This window comes from Capricornis sumatraensis, chromosome 7 (assembly GCF_032405125.1).
Source record: "Capricornis sumatraensis isolate serow.1 chromosome 7, serow.2, whole genome shotgun sequence".
NCBI lineage: Eukaryota > Metazoa > Chordata > Mammalia > Artiodactyla > Bovidae > Capricornis > Capricornis sumatraensis.
In genome coordinates, this window is record NC_091075.1 from 59,629,052 (window position 1) to 59,646,380 (window position 17,329).

The 17,329-nt window shown below is 41.6% G+C and overlaps 1 protein-coding gene and 1 pseudogene across 3 annotated transcripts in view; both read left to right on the plus strand.

Annotated features, from left to right (window-relative positions):
- Positions 1-1,214: 1,214 nt before the first annotated feature.
- TBC1D1 (TBC1 domain family member 1) overlaps positions 1,215-17,329 on the plus strand; it is a 217,306-nt gene continuing 201,191 nt past the window's right edge. For all 3 annotated transcript variants that reach the window (XM_068975380.1, XM_068975382.1, XM_068975381.1), the window contains exon 1: positions 1,215-1,631. In XM_068975380.1, the coding sequence (XP_068831481.1) occupies positions 1,215-1,631 (417 nt within the window). The remainder of the gene's footprint in view (positions 1,632-17,329) is intronic.
- On the plus strand, positions 1,916-16,205 carry LOC138082214 (heterogeneous nuclear ribonucleoprotein A1-like; annotated as a pseudogene).

Sequence of the window (17,329 nt, forward strand, 5' to 3'; positions counted from 1 at the left end):
CTCATCCTCTGTCGTCCCTTTTCCTCCTGCCCCCAATCCCTCCCAGCATCAGAGTCTTTTCCAATGAGTCAACTCTTCCCATCAGGTGGCCAGAGTACTGGAGTTTCAGCTTTAGCATCATTCCTTCCAAAGAACACCCAGGGCTGATCTCCTTTAGAATGGACTGGTTGGATCTTGCAGTCCAAGGGACTCTCAAGAGTCTTCTCCAATACCACACTTCAAAAGCATCAATTCTTTGGTGCTCAGCTTTCTTCACAGTCCAACTCTTGCATCCATACATAACCACTGGGAAAACCATAGCCTTGACTAGACGGACCTTTGTTGGCGAAGTAATGTCTCTGCTTTTGAATATGCTATCTAGGTTGGTCATAACTTTTCTTCCAAGGAGTAAGCTAGGATATATCAAATGTGGTTGTTGAAAGTCACCCATAGAGAAGGGAAAATTACCTCTTGAGTGAGTTTGAGTCTCATACAAAAAAACACCCTTTATTGATGAGAAGAGACATGGGGTGTGTATAGTACATGAATGAAACAAAATATTTGTGATGGTGTTTAGAATGTAATAGTCACCAAGTATGTGTTAATGGAATTTGAATTCGTGATTCGGAACCTCTGCGCTACATCGGGGAGAGCCTTTAAAAATTAAGGGGTATCATAAGTGATAAGGTCACTTATTGAAAACTGGTCTGGTTCAATAGACTGTCATGATAGATAGCTGACTTTTTTCTTGCAAGATTACTTGGGGGAGCCACCAGTACTGAATTTAGTCATCTTAAAAAAATGTCTTGTAATGTACGTTAAATAATACAGCAGGGTTTAAAGCCGTCCAAGAAGCACTATATTACTTTCTATGGAGCTGGTCTCTGTTGACTCTGAGGCTTGAGTTTAACAGGAGTCTCCCGTTGGGAGCTTTGTAACCCATAGTGAGTGTGACAGTTACAGCATTTTTAGGTTTTATATGTAATACAATTTAAAGAAAGCTCTTTCTAGGCAGAGCAGCTTATTTGAGCTAATATCCATTTCTTTGTCTATTTGGGTTTCAGACTCTCAAGTGCTGAAATAATCTCTTTGAAAGTAGCTATTGCCATGACTTCATTAAATTCTAATGCCTCTGTTTTTCTCCCACAGGATTCAGAAGCATGTGAAATAGATTGCTTGGTCTGAAATAGAAAAACAGTGGCAACGTTTTGCTGAGTTTCCAGACCTTTCCCAACATGGAACCAATAACCTTCACAGCAAGGAAACACCCATTCCCTAACGAGGTCTCGGTGGACTTTGGCCTCCAGCTGGTGGGCTCCTTGCCTGTACATTCTCTGACTACCATGCCCATGCTGCCGTGGGTCGTGGCAGAGGTGCGAAGGCTCAGTGGGCAGTCTTCCAAAAAGGAGCCTGGCACCAAGCCAGTCCGCCTTTGTGTTTCACCCTCTGGATTGAGATGTGAGCCTGAACCAGGAAAAAGTCAACAATGGGATCCATTGATCTGTTCCAGCATCTTCGAGTGTAAGCCTCAACGAGTTCACAAACTGATTCACAATAGTCACGACCCAAGTTATTTTGCTTGTCTGATTAAAAATGATGCAGCCAATCAGCAGAGTATCTGCTATGTGTTCAAAGCCGATGATCAAACAAAAGTAAGTGGAGGTGGGGATTTAAAAAATGGGTGTGGCTGGAAGGTCTTTGTTGTATGGGGTTAGAGCATTTACGTGTACTAGAATTAATAAGGAACTAACGCTGCAGTTATACAAGATTATTTCACTGGATTTTGGTTTATGGGGATGGTTTCTTTATAATCTTTAAGATCATTTGATAATAGATATTTTATTAAAATGAGAAGTTTATGAGTTCCAAAATTCACAGAGAAATCTTTCGAAACATATACAGAAGAGCTGAACTACTAGGATTCAGATCATTTAAGATGTGTGTCCTGAAGCAGTGCTTCTCAAGCGGAAATGTGCCCATGAATGACCTGGGGAATGCAAAATATGATCCGGTAGGTCTGGGATGGACCCTGAGACTGCATTTCTGACAAGTTGCCAGATGATGTGGGCACTGCCCCTTTGCAGATTGCACTTTGAGTAGCAAAGTTCTAGATCAGCGAGTTCTACGTTTTTGATGCTGTTAACAAAAATATATTTATTTGTAAGCTGTCTAAGAGTCTTATTAGTCAGTTTCCCAAAGTATCATGTTCACTTAGGCAGAGACCATTCATAAAAAGTAGAGGCTGTGAATCTAAGTTTTGATACCTTCAGTTGTTTTTTGTTTTGGTTTTTTGGGGGGCCACCTTCAAGTCTATCCTCACTGGCTTGTTGTTGTTATAGCTTATGATATGGCTGAGAAAAATATTATAAAAGAAATGATAAAAACATCACCAGCTCTACTATTTTCTTGTTCATTTGTGCTTGTATTGTTGTTAGCATTTGTCTGCAGTTCTCTGCAGGGCTCCTTTGAAGCCACGTGGCTGTTTTGTGAGAGTTAGTTTAGGTATGGTTGAAAATATAACCCTGACAGCCACTTTCTCAATTGTGCCTGTGTAAACTGAGATTTGGTCCAGCTTCGGGAAGCAGACGAGCAGGTGAGGGTGTTAACCCTGCCAGTGAGAAATGCCCACGCTCGTCTTGAGTGCCTTGTGTGCCTGTGTGGTGGGCCTATGTGGCTGTTTCCACACGCACCGCGGCAGACTCTGAGGATGCTAATGCCAATCCTCGTGGTAAACATAGCATTAACATGCATTCACTACCTTGTATAAAATAGATAGCTAGTGGGAAGCTGCTGTATAGCACCGGGAACTCAGCTTGGTACTCTCTGATGACCTAGAGGGGTGGAATGAGCAGGGTGGGAGGGAGGCTGAGGAGGGAGGTGCTGTATACAGGCTTACGGCTGATTCACGTTGTTGTACAGCGGAAACTAGCACAACATTGTAAAGCAATTATCCTCCAATTTTAAAAAAAATTGTCAGTAACTATAAAGAGAAATGCTAATGTTTTGTCCCTACACCACACTTTTTTTTTTTTTTCATAACCTCCAGGGTGCACAAACCTCATTTGAAAATTCAAGGTTTTCGCCAGGCAGTTAAACACAACTCAGTCTGTGGCCAGGACGAGTGTCAGGAACTCAGAGTGGAGTTCAACACACCGGAGTGTAAGGAAGGCTTTTTGAAATAATGGCTCACCTGGAGCTTAAAACCACTATTTTACATAGAGAATTGGATATCTTCTTATTAAAAAGCAGTTGATGTTATTGTTCATGAATCTCCAGTGGGACAGAGGCCTGGTTCAGAGGTCAGAGGGACTGACTTCCTAGACTCCAGTCCTGTCAACCATCTATAAAGTTAGTGGCCTTAGGCAACACTGAGTCCGTTTCTTTATCTGTAAAATGGGGTAATCATAGTCACTGTCTCAGAGAGCTGCTGGGAGGACTGCATGAACCAGAAAGGGACCTGAAACTAGTAAGCATTTATGCCAATAAAAATTTTCATTAAAGAAAGTTTTATCAGAAGCAGATTTTACACTAATTCCATTTCAAATCTTAAGCAAAAACAAAAAGACCAAGATGAGCGTCTTCAGCTCTCAGGATGCAATCCTGGTCAACCTTGAGCAACGTTTTTATAAGCCGGACATTAAAAACAAAACAAAACTGCTTAAGTGAACTTAATGGTGCTCTTATTTGGGCAAATTCCAGAATGAAAATTAGAGGACTGTACAGCCTGTTCTCCACGCCAGCTCTATATAAGGACTGTTTCCTTGGGGGCAGTCTCTGCATGGAATAGCTGTTCAGTACTTTATACTTCTGACTCTTTCCCAAAATCTTTTATAGCCATCTGAGAACAGGCTTCCAGCCAGTCATTCAGCTACCTGACAGGAAGAAGAGATTTATAACTAAATTCTGGAACTGGGGCTTCGAGTCGTGCTGGAAGACCTCTCTCTACGCTCTAAAAAGCCACGGTAGAAATATGAATCCGTCCTTAAGTTATCTTTGGCTTGCTTACAATTTTTACAAACACAAATTGCCAGTACTCAGAGTAATAAATTGCTGTCATCCCGCTTGTTTCATAAAAGAGTAATTTGTAACATAGGCATCTGAATCAGTGATTCTCTTGTTGAAAACTGAATAGTGAAGCAAACTGGCACTGATTCTAGCTGGCACGATGCTGGGTTCTTGGGTCATCCTGGCACCCTGTCTCACCACAGAGCATTATCTGCTGTGGGAGCAACTTAACCTGTGTCATCGTTTCTCCAGACTATTTGTAATGTTTGCTCAGAGAAATAATGCTATGAGCCCTCTTCTAGGTAAGGGAGATCAGTATCCACCTGTGTTTGCCAGAGGAGACTATATGCATTTACTGCCAGAGTCATAAGCACAAAGCCACCATGAGAGGAAATCTTTGAACAGCATATAGATTAACTTACTGACGAAGGTCTGAGAAGAGACATGATAGGGAATAGTTTTATAAGCTTAGCATGAAATTGTGTGTCCCATTGTATGCTTCATAGAATATACTCAAGATGTTCCACAGAGAAAGGCCTCCATGATCAAAATACATTAGGACAGCATCTCAGACTTTTTGATCTGAAGATGCTTTTCATTCTTAAAAATTATTCAGGATCCCAAAGAGCATTAATGTGTGTTATGTCTATTAATACTTACTATATTAGAAATTAAAACAGAGATAGTACAAAGGTATTAATTGAAAAAGTGATAAGTTCCTTATGTGTTAGCCTGAATAGTTTTTTTTTGTAAAAACAATTGTATTTTCCCCAAAATTTTAGTGATAAAACTGACATCGTTTAATTTTGTTTGCTTGGTTTTTTGGTTTTTTCGGAAATCTCTTTCATGTCTGGATTAGTGGTCAATTATTAATTCGCAGCTACTTCTCCACTCATTTTGTTTGTGATATGTTGTTTTGGTTGAGCATATTAAGAAAATTTGGCTTCGCACAGATATGTACTAGGAAAATGGAGAAATATTTTTGAGCCTTTTTAGAAAATTATGGATATTTTTCTTTAATGCTATACATAAACTAGACAAATGCAGTTTCTTAAAGGTTTGTTGCAGTGTGCAATCCGGAACCATATCAAAGCACTTTTTGCACTTTCTTATGTTAAAATCCATTAGTCTGTCTTGTGCTTTAATGAATATTTTAAGCACAAATGATTCTGTAACATAATGCAGTGATTATTCAGAAAATATTTGTTCGCTGAATTATACAGACCATACTCTAAAAACTGTTGTATTAGGGAAACAATATATTTTCTGTCTCACTCTTTAATTGTACATTTGTCCATTAAGTTTCTAAATTTATTGAACCATGAATTACATTTTTCTCATAACATCCGAGAACATCGCTCCAAACACATGTGGACACAGTAGCATAAGGTTCTGAGTTAAAGTTCAGTTTTAAGTTAGAATCCATGGCAGGAAATTTAAAAAATCCACTCTGGAAGACAGACAGCTACATGGGTGACCCTGAGTAGGTCTTTACCTCATCATATGACAAAGAAATCAAGAGTTCCTCCTGGACTCACCCCTAGGAAAAGTGTAAAGTCTAAGAGAATTATCTCAATATTCTTTCCTTCTCCAGTTCTTCAGCTTTGTCTCTTCTAAGAAGAACATCAGCTTGGCCACTCACTTGAGTGTTACTTCAGATCACTCAGAAGAGTATTTACACTTTAATCCTTTTTTTTTTCCTTAAAAAAAATCTACAAAGTAAAAAGCTCTGCTGCCTTTAAAAGAATTTCCAGCACTGAGTTTCAGGCAGTGGAAGTGTTGGGCTGGGGCTTCTGACTGTGTATGTTGCTGTTTTATGTCAATGAATGGAAAGAATGGATTTTGAATGAGGAATGACAAGGATTATTGAGCTGATAATAAATGGAAGAGAAGTGTAGGCTGGTGTTAGGTGGGGGAATGGACAGTTCATGGGACCCGGGGTAAGGCAGAAATTGGGGTGTGTGGGAGGAGTTTTGCTATAAGGACCCACTCTTCTTCAGCTGACTTATACTTGTAACCTGTCCTGGATTTTCAAACACTGTTTCCCACTTTAGTTAGGGCTGATGTGGGCACAACAGTCTGTCCAGTCTGGGCACAACATGGAGGTTTCGTAACTGTGATGGCTGTTATGAATGAGCAGAGCTTCCCTTCCCTCACCCTCCCTAAGAGCATCGTGGATTTGCTAGAATCTTGCTAGCTTCATTTCTCCCTTTTCTAAGGAGGAAATGTTATCTCTTGCTGCAAAATAATGAAGTACTAAAACCTTAGGGACGAGGAGGAAAGAAAAGTATGCCAAAGGAGCATGGGGTAAGGAAGTGGGGTGACTGCATGAAAAGGTCTAGAAAGAAGTCTACTTCTAGAAAGACTTTTCTAAGTGCTGCCGAGGAAGGCATGATTGAGAGAATGTTAGTGTCGTTTGAAAGAATGGGTTTCCTTTTCTATGATTTTTGGCAACGAAACTGCATTTCTTAAAAGTGAGCTATATTTGAGGCTGAACTCTGTGGGCTCCCATACTGCTCGTTTTAAGAGTGCTTAACTATTGATGTATTTACCTTAAGAGCAATAAAGGTTTCCTTTTGAAATTTCTGGTATAGGGCCAATGTAGTCTCACATGAGACCCTCTAAGCACACCATCTTTCTCAATAACTGACGGACTACTACCCCACCAAGCCTCTCTGGATTCATTATGTTACATATCAATTGAAAAGGTGGTCTAAAGTAATTTTCCTGTGATTAGCAGGTTTAATACTTAAGTCCACTATATAAGCCCAAGTTGCTTTGGCTGAGTTTTATGATTTAATTAACAATTTAAAAAAATTTGATTTTGATCATAGCTTTGTTCCGGTTGCACTTTTACCCATCATTCATTTGTCTTAATAATTCCCCATCTGCTTGGAATTTTAAGTTATGACTTAAAACGTGCATCATTTATTTCAGGATTTTCAATAGAGGCTGGCTTCGGTGGCATCTCTTGCTTGGCTGTTATATTTGCTGGCTCATTACTTTCTTTCTTCGCTGGAGTGAAGATCGAAATTATAACACTGAGCTGGAGTGTTTTTGTTCCTGAGGGTGATTATTCTGAAGAGCATAGTATTATTTTGCAGCTCTTCTAATCTAGCGCCTTTTTGCATTGAGTGTTCTTAATTTTTAGATATCAGACAAGAGTCTTTCTTTGCTACTCAGGGAATGGTTCTGAGAAGGCTTTGTGGCATATGTTTTGGAGGATTTTTTCATGGATGTTAAAATTACCACGTGGCATCTTTTATCCCATCCTGGTTGTTATGTAAGGTTTCACCTAGGGGCCCACTCAGTGGCTATGACGCAGGGCATGGGTGCACGGAGCAGTGTGTCTGTGTCCACCCATCAACACTCGACTGTCTGTCACCCTAGACAGAAGCCGGTTGCTTGGTACAGGGATTGGCAGGGACTCTTTTTCATCTATAAAAAGAATGTCCTGGACTGCATGAACTCCAAAGTATTTGTTGGAAGGTTTGGGTCCATGACACAGGATTGATTATGCAATTTATTTTTGGCTTTGAGAGATGAGTCTGAGAGTTTCAGAAGCATCCACCTTGTGATCGGTGTCTAGATAATTTCTTTAGACATCTTTATTTTCAATGCATATCACTTTTTATAGCTTTGCATTTTCCCCTGATTGCTTTGCATTGGTAATTATTTTTAAAAATCTGTTCCTAAGAATAGACTTTACAAGTGTCTTGAACCTAAAGTTGACTTGTGTCTTAGAAGGACTTATTTATAGCCTAGACCTCCAGTGTCCAGGACAGTCACTGGTAGTTGTCTGCGGCTGTTGAGCACTTGGAGTGTGGCAGGTCTGAACTGAAATGTGCTGTAAGTGTCAAAACAGTGGATTTCAAAGACTTGGTTGGAAAAGAGGAATGTAAAATATCTCAATAATTTTCTATTTTGGTTGCATTTTGAAATCACAATATTTTCTATATATTGGGTTAAATCAAATATGATAATAAAATTAATTCCATCTTTTGCTATATCTTTATGAATGTGCCTACGAGAAAATTTTAAATTACATATGTAGCTTTCATTTTCTACTAGTCAGCCTTCGATAAGCTACCTAGAAAAGATTTCTGGAAATAAGTTGAACGTTTGATTCAGCTTTTCTGGTTTCCTTTGCTGCCTTCTATTTGTTAGTGATAGAATTTTGCTCAAAGTTACTCTCAAAAAAAATCACATTAAACACTAGGACCTGTTTTTAATTCTAGGTGCATATTACAGTGGTTAAGAACTCTGTGGGCTGCTAGTTTGGAATATGGTGAAAGAGATAAATCTCTTGTTTCTAATTTTTATCTTTTTGAGTGCTTGTCCCCCTTCTGGATGGTTAAGTGTCCACCCCACTAATTGCAGCCTGTGATCCTGAACCACCAACCAGAACAAGCCAACTGGAGACTAAGCCCAGTTCAGAGAAAGTCTCAGAAGAGGCTGGATTAGGAATGGGGCTTAGGGGAGGACTTCGATGCAGGATGTACCAGAAAACTACATGTGACTTCAGGGCAGGAAAGGAGCTGCTTTCAATTCCAGCAGAACATCAGAAGTCATCCTTTCCTGTCCTCGAGTGATGTATTTGAAATGTTACAGATTTTACATTAATTCTTTCTTTGGAATGCAACTAATGTACATTTATTTGGCTGGGTGCTAGGGTACAAAGTCAAGTAAGCCATGATTGTCCCCTTAAGAAGTAGCATGATGCTTTATTTGCCAAATATAGATTCTGAAGGCTGCACCGCTGGGAGTTAGCAAACATCTGTAAGTTATAAAAGAGCAAATTTGAGAGACCATGAGGAGGCCTAGTGTACTCATAATAAGTGCCTGAAGTTATGTGAAGAGCTGCTGTATACAAAACGAAGTAGACAATTTCTAAATTGCTCCAGAGGGCAGAACTAGGAACAAGAGAAACTTCTAGAGACTGATTTTTGGCTCCTCCTGACAATGATAGCCATCAAATAATTAAATGGGTCATATCAAACAATGGACATGGCTGGAGGTTTCACCTGGCAAGTCATCATCTTCCTGTGTCCACATATACTACCTGACAACGTTCTCTTTTGTTTCAGAAAACGGAATTGTTCCTAAATCTCTTACGCTGAATGGAGTTGTTTCCTGAAATGTTTAGTTCTTCGTCATACCTCTGTCTTCTGGAGGGACCTTCCAAATGTAATTTGGAAGACATTTGAGTGGGTTTTAAAGATCCTCTAGGTATTTCCCAGGCTGATGAGTTTGGTGCAGATTGAATGGATGTCCTAAGTGGTGGTGCTAGTGGTAAAGAACTCACCTGCCAATGCAGGGGACATACGAGACACAAGTTCAATCCCTGGATCGGGAAGATCTCCTGGAGGAGGGCATGGCAACCCACTCCAGTATTCTTGCCTGGAGAATCCCATGGACAGAGGAGCCTGGCAGGCTATAATCCATGGGGTCGCAGAGAGTCAGACACAACTGAAGTGACTTAGCACACACTCATGCACAAGTAGGGGATACAGCGCATCAAGCCAAAGTGGGACAAAGGTGTGCAGAGTTGTCCATTGTGGCTAGAGCTGCTGTGATGTGATGTTTTGCAAACTGCATGGTCAGAGATGCGACAGGAAAGAAAGACTGGAGTCAGGTTTTACAGGGCTTGATCTACGTTGTTAAGGATATTGGGTATTTTTCTTAAGAAGGTTGTGCTATGTCAGCCATGAGAGGTATTAGGGAAGTGAAATAATTAGATTTGTTTTCAGATTTTGAAGTAGTGAGATGAGATAGAAGAGGGAGATCAGTTAGGAGGCTATCACAGTAGTCGTGTAAAAAATCAAGCAGTGTCTTGATCCACAAGTATTACACGAAGTGGTTCATTTCTGCTAAATTCATGTTGATGTCTTCTGATCACTTTCCTCTCCAGTACCCAGAAAATTTTTAATAGTCTGTTTATTGGCCCCTAATGGATCACAATAAACTGTGGAAAATTCTGAAAGAGATGGGAATACCAGACCACCTGACCTGCCTCTTGAGAAACCTATATGCAGGTCAGGAAACAACAGTTAGAACTGGACATGGAACAACAGACTGGTTCCTAATAGGAAAAGGAGTACATCAAGTCTGTATATTGTCACCCTGCTTATTTAACTTATATGCAGAGTACATTATGAGAAACGCTGGGCTGGAAGAAGCACAAGCTAGAGTCAAGATTGCCGGGAGAAATATCAATAACCTCAGATATGCAGATGACACCACCCTTATGGCAGAAAGTGAAGAGGAACTAAAAAGCCTCTTGATGAAAGTGAAAGAGGAGAGTGAAAAAGTTGGCTTAAAGCTCAACATTCAGAAAAAGAAGATCATGACATCTGGTCCCATCACTTCATGGGAAATAGATGGGGAAACAGTGGAAACAGTGTCAGACTTTATTTTTTGGGCTCCCAAATCACTGCAGATGGTGACTGCAGCCATGAAATTAAAAGACGCTTACTCCTTGGAAGGAAAGTTATGACCAACCTAGACAGCATATTCAAAAGCAGAGACATTACTTTGCCAACAAAGGTCTGTTTAGTCAAGGCTATGGTTTTTCCAGTAATCATGTATGGATGTGAAAGTTGGACTGTGAAGAAAGCTGAGTGCCAAAGAATTGATGGTTTTGAACTGTGGTGTTGGAGACGACTCTTGAGAGTCCCTTGGACTGCAAGGAGATCCAACCAGTCCATTCTAAAGGAGATCAGTCCTTGGTGTTCTTTGGAAGGAAACTCCAATACTTTGGCCACCTCATGCGAAGAGTTGACTCATTGGAAAAGACTCTGATGCTGGGAAGGATTGGGGGCAGGGGAGAAGGGGACGACAGAGGATGAGATGGCTGGATGGCATCACTGACTCAATGGACGTGAGTTTGAGTGAACTCTGGGAGTTGGTGATGGACAGGGAAGCCTGGCATGCTGCAATTCATGGGGTCGCAAAGAGTCAGACACGACTGAGCGACTGAACTGAACTGAACTGAATGGAAGAGAAAGTCAGATAAGACTTCCTGTCCTACTGATGCTGACGTGCTTGGTTCCTAAAGAATGGTAAGAAAAATAACACAGAACTGAAATTCCTGGTCTGCTCTTGCTTGGTCTTCTGAGTATTGGTATCTCCCGTCTTAAAAACAAGCCAGCCTCTAACCCCATTTCACACCCCAGCTTCCTCCAGTATCTGGTCCAGTCTCTGCTCCATCTTTCAAGAGTTGCCATGGTGGCTACCTTTGCTTCTACTTGCCCATTTTATTATTGTTTTTTCAGTTGTTTAAGTGGAGGGTAATTGCTTTAAAATTTTTGAAATCTATTTTTAAATAAATAAAAATGGGGTCTTCGTTGCTGCACACAGGCTTTCTCTAGTTGCAGTGTGCGGGAGGCCACTCTCTAGTTGAAGAGCGAAGGCTTCTCATTGTGGTGGCTTCTCCTGTGGAGCCTGGGCTCTAGGAATCAGAGACTTCACAAGTCAGCTCACAGGGTTAGTTGCTTCACAGTATGTGGAATATTTCCAGACCAGAGATGGAACCCATGTTCCTTGCATTGGAAAGTGGATTCTTAACCACTGGGTCACCAGGAAAATCCCCATTTTTTCCTTGGTTTACCAACTGGGCTTCTGTCTTGATCATTCCACTGATGGCTCCTACATGTCAGCAGTCCCTTGTAGCTTGTGAAATCTGGTTGTCCCTTCTCTGTTCTTCTCTCATCCAGTAACTCTGATGTAGTCGACAAGACATTGTTTCTCCTATCTTAAAGCATTCTCTTCTCTTGGCTTTTGGAAAACCACAACTTGCTACTTTCCCTTTGCCTCTAATAGTGGTTTCTACACAGTCTCCTTTGTTGGGTTTTCCTCTTCTTAATTCTGAGTTGTACATCCCTTGAGACTGTCTTCTACGTTTCTCTCTTTGACACACTTTCCAGATGAACTCATCATAGCAGTAAATACCACCTATTTGATGGGGACTCTCAAAGTTAATTTATTGCTTAGACTCACCAGGGAGTTCCAGACTCATCTATCCAACTCTGAACTTGACTTCTACTTAGCCACTACATAGGCATTTTGAACTCAACATGGTTAAAATAGAACCCTTGAATTTATTCCCCACTAACCTGTGGTTTTTCCATCTTCTGCAGCTCTTAAGTGACAATGACAGTTGCTACAGCCAAAATCTAGGAGTCATCTTTCTCCTATATTTCTCTCTTTCCTTCACACTCTCATCCAAATTATTCAAGACCCATTCCAAATCTGTCACTGCTCTGATTCCATGACTAATCCTGAGCCCACGACTCCACCATTTCTCATCTGGAATGTTGCAGTAGTTCCTAACTTTTCTTCCTGTTTCCTTTCTTGCTTCTTCTTTCCACCAAGCTAGCATCCAGAGCACCTCTAGAATTGCTACCAATTCATGCCACTCCCCTGCTCGAAAACCTCTCTAAGGACTTCCTGATGTAGTTGGACTAAACTCCTGTATTTCTGCTGGAGTTTCCACATGGACCTCATTTCCCACACTCTTCTCAGTGCTCTTTGGACCCCAGCCACCCTGGTGTTCACATGGCTAAAATGTGACAACCTACTTCTCCACACGAGGTCTCTGTATTTGTTGTTGCCTCTGCCTGGAGAGCGCTGCTCCCAGCTCTTCATGCGGTTGGTTCTTTAGACTGTTATGAACTCAGTTCAGCCTCATCCTCCAGCCTCCCAGTCAAAAGTACTCCCACACCAATCACTGACACTTCATTAGATTTTAATGTCTTTGTGGTGGTGGTGGTTTAGTCCTAAGTCGTGTCCAACTCTTGTGACCCCATGGCCTGTAGCCCCCAGGCTCCTCTGTCCATGGGGATTCTCCAGGCAAGAATACTGGAATGGGTTGCCATTTCCTTCTTTAGGGGATCTTCCCGACCCAGGGATCAAACCCACATGTCTTACGTCACCTGCATTGGCAGGCAGGTTCTTTACCACTAGCACCACCTGGGAAGCCCTACAAAATGTTTTTGTCATGCTTATCATTATCTGGAACTGTCTTGCTGCTTTGTATGCTTCCTTGTTTACAGTCTACTGACCTGCCAGAGCAACAAGAGAACAGGGCCTTTGCCTGTCTTGTTCCAGGCTAGACCCTGGCACCTGAACCATGCCTGCTACAGGGGGTTGCTTCATGAATGTATGAGTGGATGTTACCTTTTGTATTTATTCTTGGAGGATGTGGTCCTCCTTTTCTGTTTTTAATGTTTGGGCCAAATCTCTTCTGGAACCCTCCTGTGCAGCCATATTATTAATAGTTTATTTCCTTGTTTTTCCTCTTCTTCCTCATCAGTACAGATTTCTCTTGTTCAGCCAGAATTTCAGTCTTAGACACCATCGCTCTCTTCCCATCCCTACTGAGTGTTTTTCCCCTCAGAGTCTTTGTTTATGATAGTACTCACTGCCTCTCAGTTCTGCTGCACAGTTCTCTGGATTTGATGAACACAAACTTTGGGGGCATTATTGGTGAGAATTGTGGGAAAGATTTCATGAAAGCTGAGTAGTCTTTACTTCTCAGTAACTTTGTGGTATGTAGGTTAAATCCCTTCAGCTGTGATTTGAGCCCATCTTTTTTGGCATCAACGTTTTCCCCCCAAATAAAATGTTTTTCTGATTATAAAGGCATTTATGCTGAATATTAAAAAAAATAGTACAATAGAGTTAAAATTAAAAGTTGTCCCTTAATCCCACTTCCTAGAGAGGAATCAACAGTAACGAACAGATTGGTGTATAGCCTTATAGATTTTATTATTTTATTATAGAAACAAATGTTTTTATATGTAATCAATTTATATATTCCTTTCTACACTTATCATTAAAAAAATAATTTTATTTATTTATTTATGGCTGTGCTGGATCTTTGCTGCTCTGCAGACTTTTCTGTAGTTGTGGCGAGTGGGGACTGCGGTCTAGTTGCAGTGCTCAGCTTCTCCTGTGTGGAGCATGGGCTGTAGGGTGTGTGGCCTTAGCAGCTGCAATTCCTGGGCTCAAGAGCACAGGCTCAGTAGTTGTGGCTAACAGGCTTCATTGTTCCGTGGCATGTGGGATCTTCCCGGATCAAGGACTGAACCCATGTCTCCTGCCTTGGTAGGCGGATTCTTCACCACTGAGCCTCTGGGGAAGACCCCACATATCTTTTTAAACTCAGTCTCCCTTTTGAGATCTCCCTGTCTATATATGTATATATATGTGTGTGTGTGTGTGTGTGCTGTGCTTAGTCCCTCAGTTGTGTCTGATTCTTCACGACCCATGGACTGTAGCCCATCAGGCTCTTCTGCCATGGGTATTCTCTAGGCAAGAATACTGGAGTGGGTCGCCATGCCCTCCTCCAGGATATACATACATACATACATACACATATATATATATATATATGCTGTGCTGTGCTTAGTCACTCAGTTGTGTCCAACTCTTTGCAATCCCATGAACTGTAGCCCGCCAGGCTCCTCTGTCCATGGGGATTTTTCAGGCAAGAATACTGAAGTGGGTTGCCATGCCATCCTCCAGGGGATCTTCCCAACCCAGGGATCAAACCCAGATCTCCTGCGTTGCAGGTGGATTGTTTACTGTCTGAGCCACCAGGGGAGCCCAAGAATACTAGAGTGGGTGGCCCATCCCTTCTCCAGGGGAACTTTCCTACCCAGGAATCGAACTGGGGTCTCCTGCATTGCAGGCGGATTCTTTGTCAGCTTAGCTACCCAGGAAGCCTATATATATATATATACACAATTAGCTATAGCTATAGTTATTTTTTAGACATTTTTGATAATGGTAGAGATGTGTCCTTTTGCATGACTACAGTTTTGTGCAGCAGGGAGAAAGGAAAGGCTAGCTTCATGATTGGTAGAAGGTGACAGCATCAGCTTTGTTTAGCTTTGATGAACCATTTTGGTTATGAAAAAAGAGCATGACCAGGATGGGCTGGAAGTGACTCAGAGATGTCTAATCTGTCTATCATTAGAAAGAAACGAGATTTGGAGCGACAAAAGCGAATATAAGCAAGTTGGACACATCAAACTAAAAAGCTTCTGCACAGCAAATCAATTAATAAAATGAAAAGACGGCCTATAGAATGGGAGAGATTATTTGCAAAGTATATATCTGATAATGGGCTAATATCTAACATATACAAAGTACTCATACCTCTCAATAGAAAAAAAAATTGGATTAAAAAATGAGTCGAGGCTTTCTGCCCACGGACGCCGCTGAGAAAGCATTGTTGAAGTCTCCCCTACTTCCAATGCCGTCACGTTTAAGTCAGAGTCTCCCAAAGAGCACAAACAGCTGCAGAAGCTCTTCATTGGAGGATTGAGCTTTCAAACAACCGATGAGAGTCTGAGGAGCCGTTTTGAGCATTGGGGAATGCTCACAGACTGTGTGGTGATGAGGCATCCAAACACCAAGAGCTCCAGACGCTTCAGATTTGTCGCATATGCCGCAGTGGAAGAGGTGGATGCAGCCGTGCCTGCAAGGCCACACAGGGTGGACAGAAGAGTTGTGGAACCAAAGAGGGCCATCTCAAGAGAAGATTCGCGAAGACCTGGTGCCCACTTAATTGTGAAAAAGATTTTTGTTGGTGGCATCAAAGAAGACACTGAAGAACATCACCTGGGAGATTATTTTCAACAGTACGGGAAAATTGAAGTGATTGAAATCATGGCTGACTGAGGTATTGGCAAAAGGGAGGCTTTGCTTTTGACGACCGTGACTCCATAGGCAAGACTGTCATTCAGAAATACCACAACGTGAATGGCCACAGCTGTGACGTGAGAAAAGTCCTGTCTAAGCAAGAGATGGCTAGTGCTTTATCCAGCCAGAGAGGTCAAAGTGGTTCTGGAAACTTTGGTGGTGGTCGTGGAGGTGGTTTTGGTGGGAATGACAACTTTGGTCATGGAGGAAGCTTCAGTGGTCAAGGTGGCTTTGGTGGCAGCCATGGTGGCGGCGGATATGGTGGCAGTGGGGGTGGTTATGATGGATTTGGTAATAATGAAACCAGTTTTGGAGGTGGCAGAAGCTGCAATAATTTTGGCAATTACAACAATCAGTGTTGAAATTTTGGACCCATGAAAGAAGGAACCTTTGGAGACAGAAGTTCTGGCTCCTGCCATGGTGGAGGCCAGTACTTTGCCAAACCATGAAGCCAAGGTGGCTATGGTGGTTCCAGCAGCAGCCGTAGCTATGGCAGTGGCAGAAGGTTTTAATTATTGCCAGGAAACAAAGCTTAGCAGGAGAGGAGAGCCAGAGAAAGTGACAGGGAAGCTACAGGTTATAGAAGATTTGTGAACTCAGCCAAGCACAGTGGTGGCAGGGACTGTGCTACAAAGAAGACATGTTTTAGACAATACTCGTGGGTATGGGCAAAAAACTCTAGGACTGTATTTGTGACTAATTGTAGAACAGATTATTTTAGTTTCTGTTCTCTGAAAAGTATAAAGCATTCCAACAAAGAGTTTTAACGTAGATTTTTTTTTTGCACCTATGCTGTTGATTGCTAAATGTAATAGTCTGATTATGATGCTGAATGAGGTCTTTAAAAAAAACAAAAATGAGTAGAGGAACTGAATAGACATTTTTCTAAAGAAGACATACAGATGGTCAGCAGGTACATGAAAAGGTGCTCAGTATCACTAATATCAGGGAAATGCAAAGAAAAACCATGATAAGATATCATCTCACACCTGTTAGAATGGTTGTCATCAAAAAGACAAAAGCTCAGTGTTGGCTTGGAGAGAAGGAAACCCTGTGCACTGTTGGTGGAATGTAAATTGGGTCAGCCACATGGAAAATGGTATGGAGGTTTCTTGGAAAATTAAAAACAGTACTACTGTGTGATCCAGCAGTCCCACATCTGGGTATATATACAAAGGAAATGAAAACAAGATCCCAGTGTATCTGCTCCCATGTTCATTGCAGCTGTTATTCACAATAGCTAAGATACGGAAACCACTATGTGTCCATTAGCAGATGAAAGGGTACAGAACACAAGGTACACAGATGCAATGGAATATTACTCGGTCATGAGAAAGAAGGAAATTCTGTAATTTGTGACCACATGGATGGATCTTGAGGGCATGGTGCTAAGTGAAATAAGTTAGAGAAAGACAAACACTGTGTGATATCACTTACATAGGGGATTTTAAAAAAGCCAAAGTCATCGAAACAGAGAGTACAGTGGTGGTTACCAGGAGCTGAGGGTGAGGGAAATGGAGAGATGTCAGTCAATGAGTATAAAGTGAAAGCCGCTCAGTTGTGTCTGAGTCTTCGCCACCTCATGGACTATACAGCCGATGGAATTCTTCAGGCCAGAATACTAGACTGGGTAGCC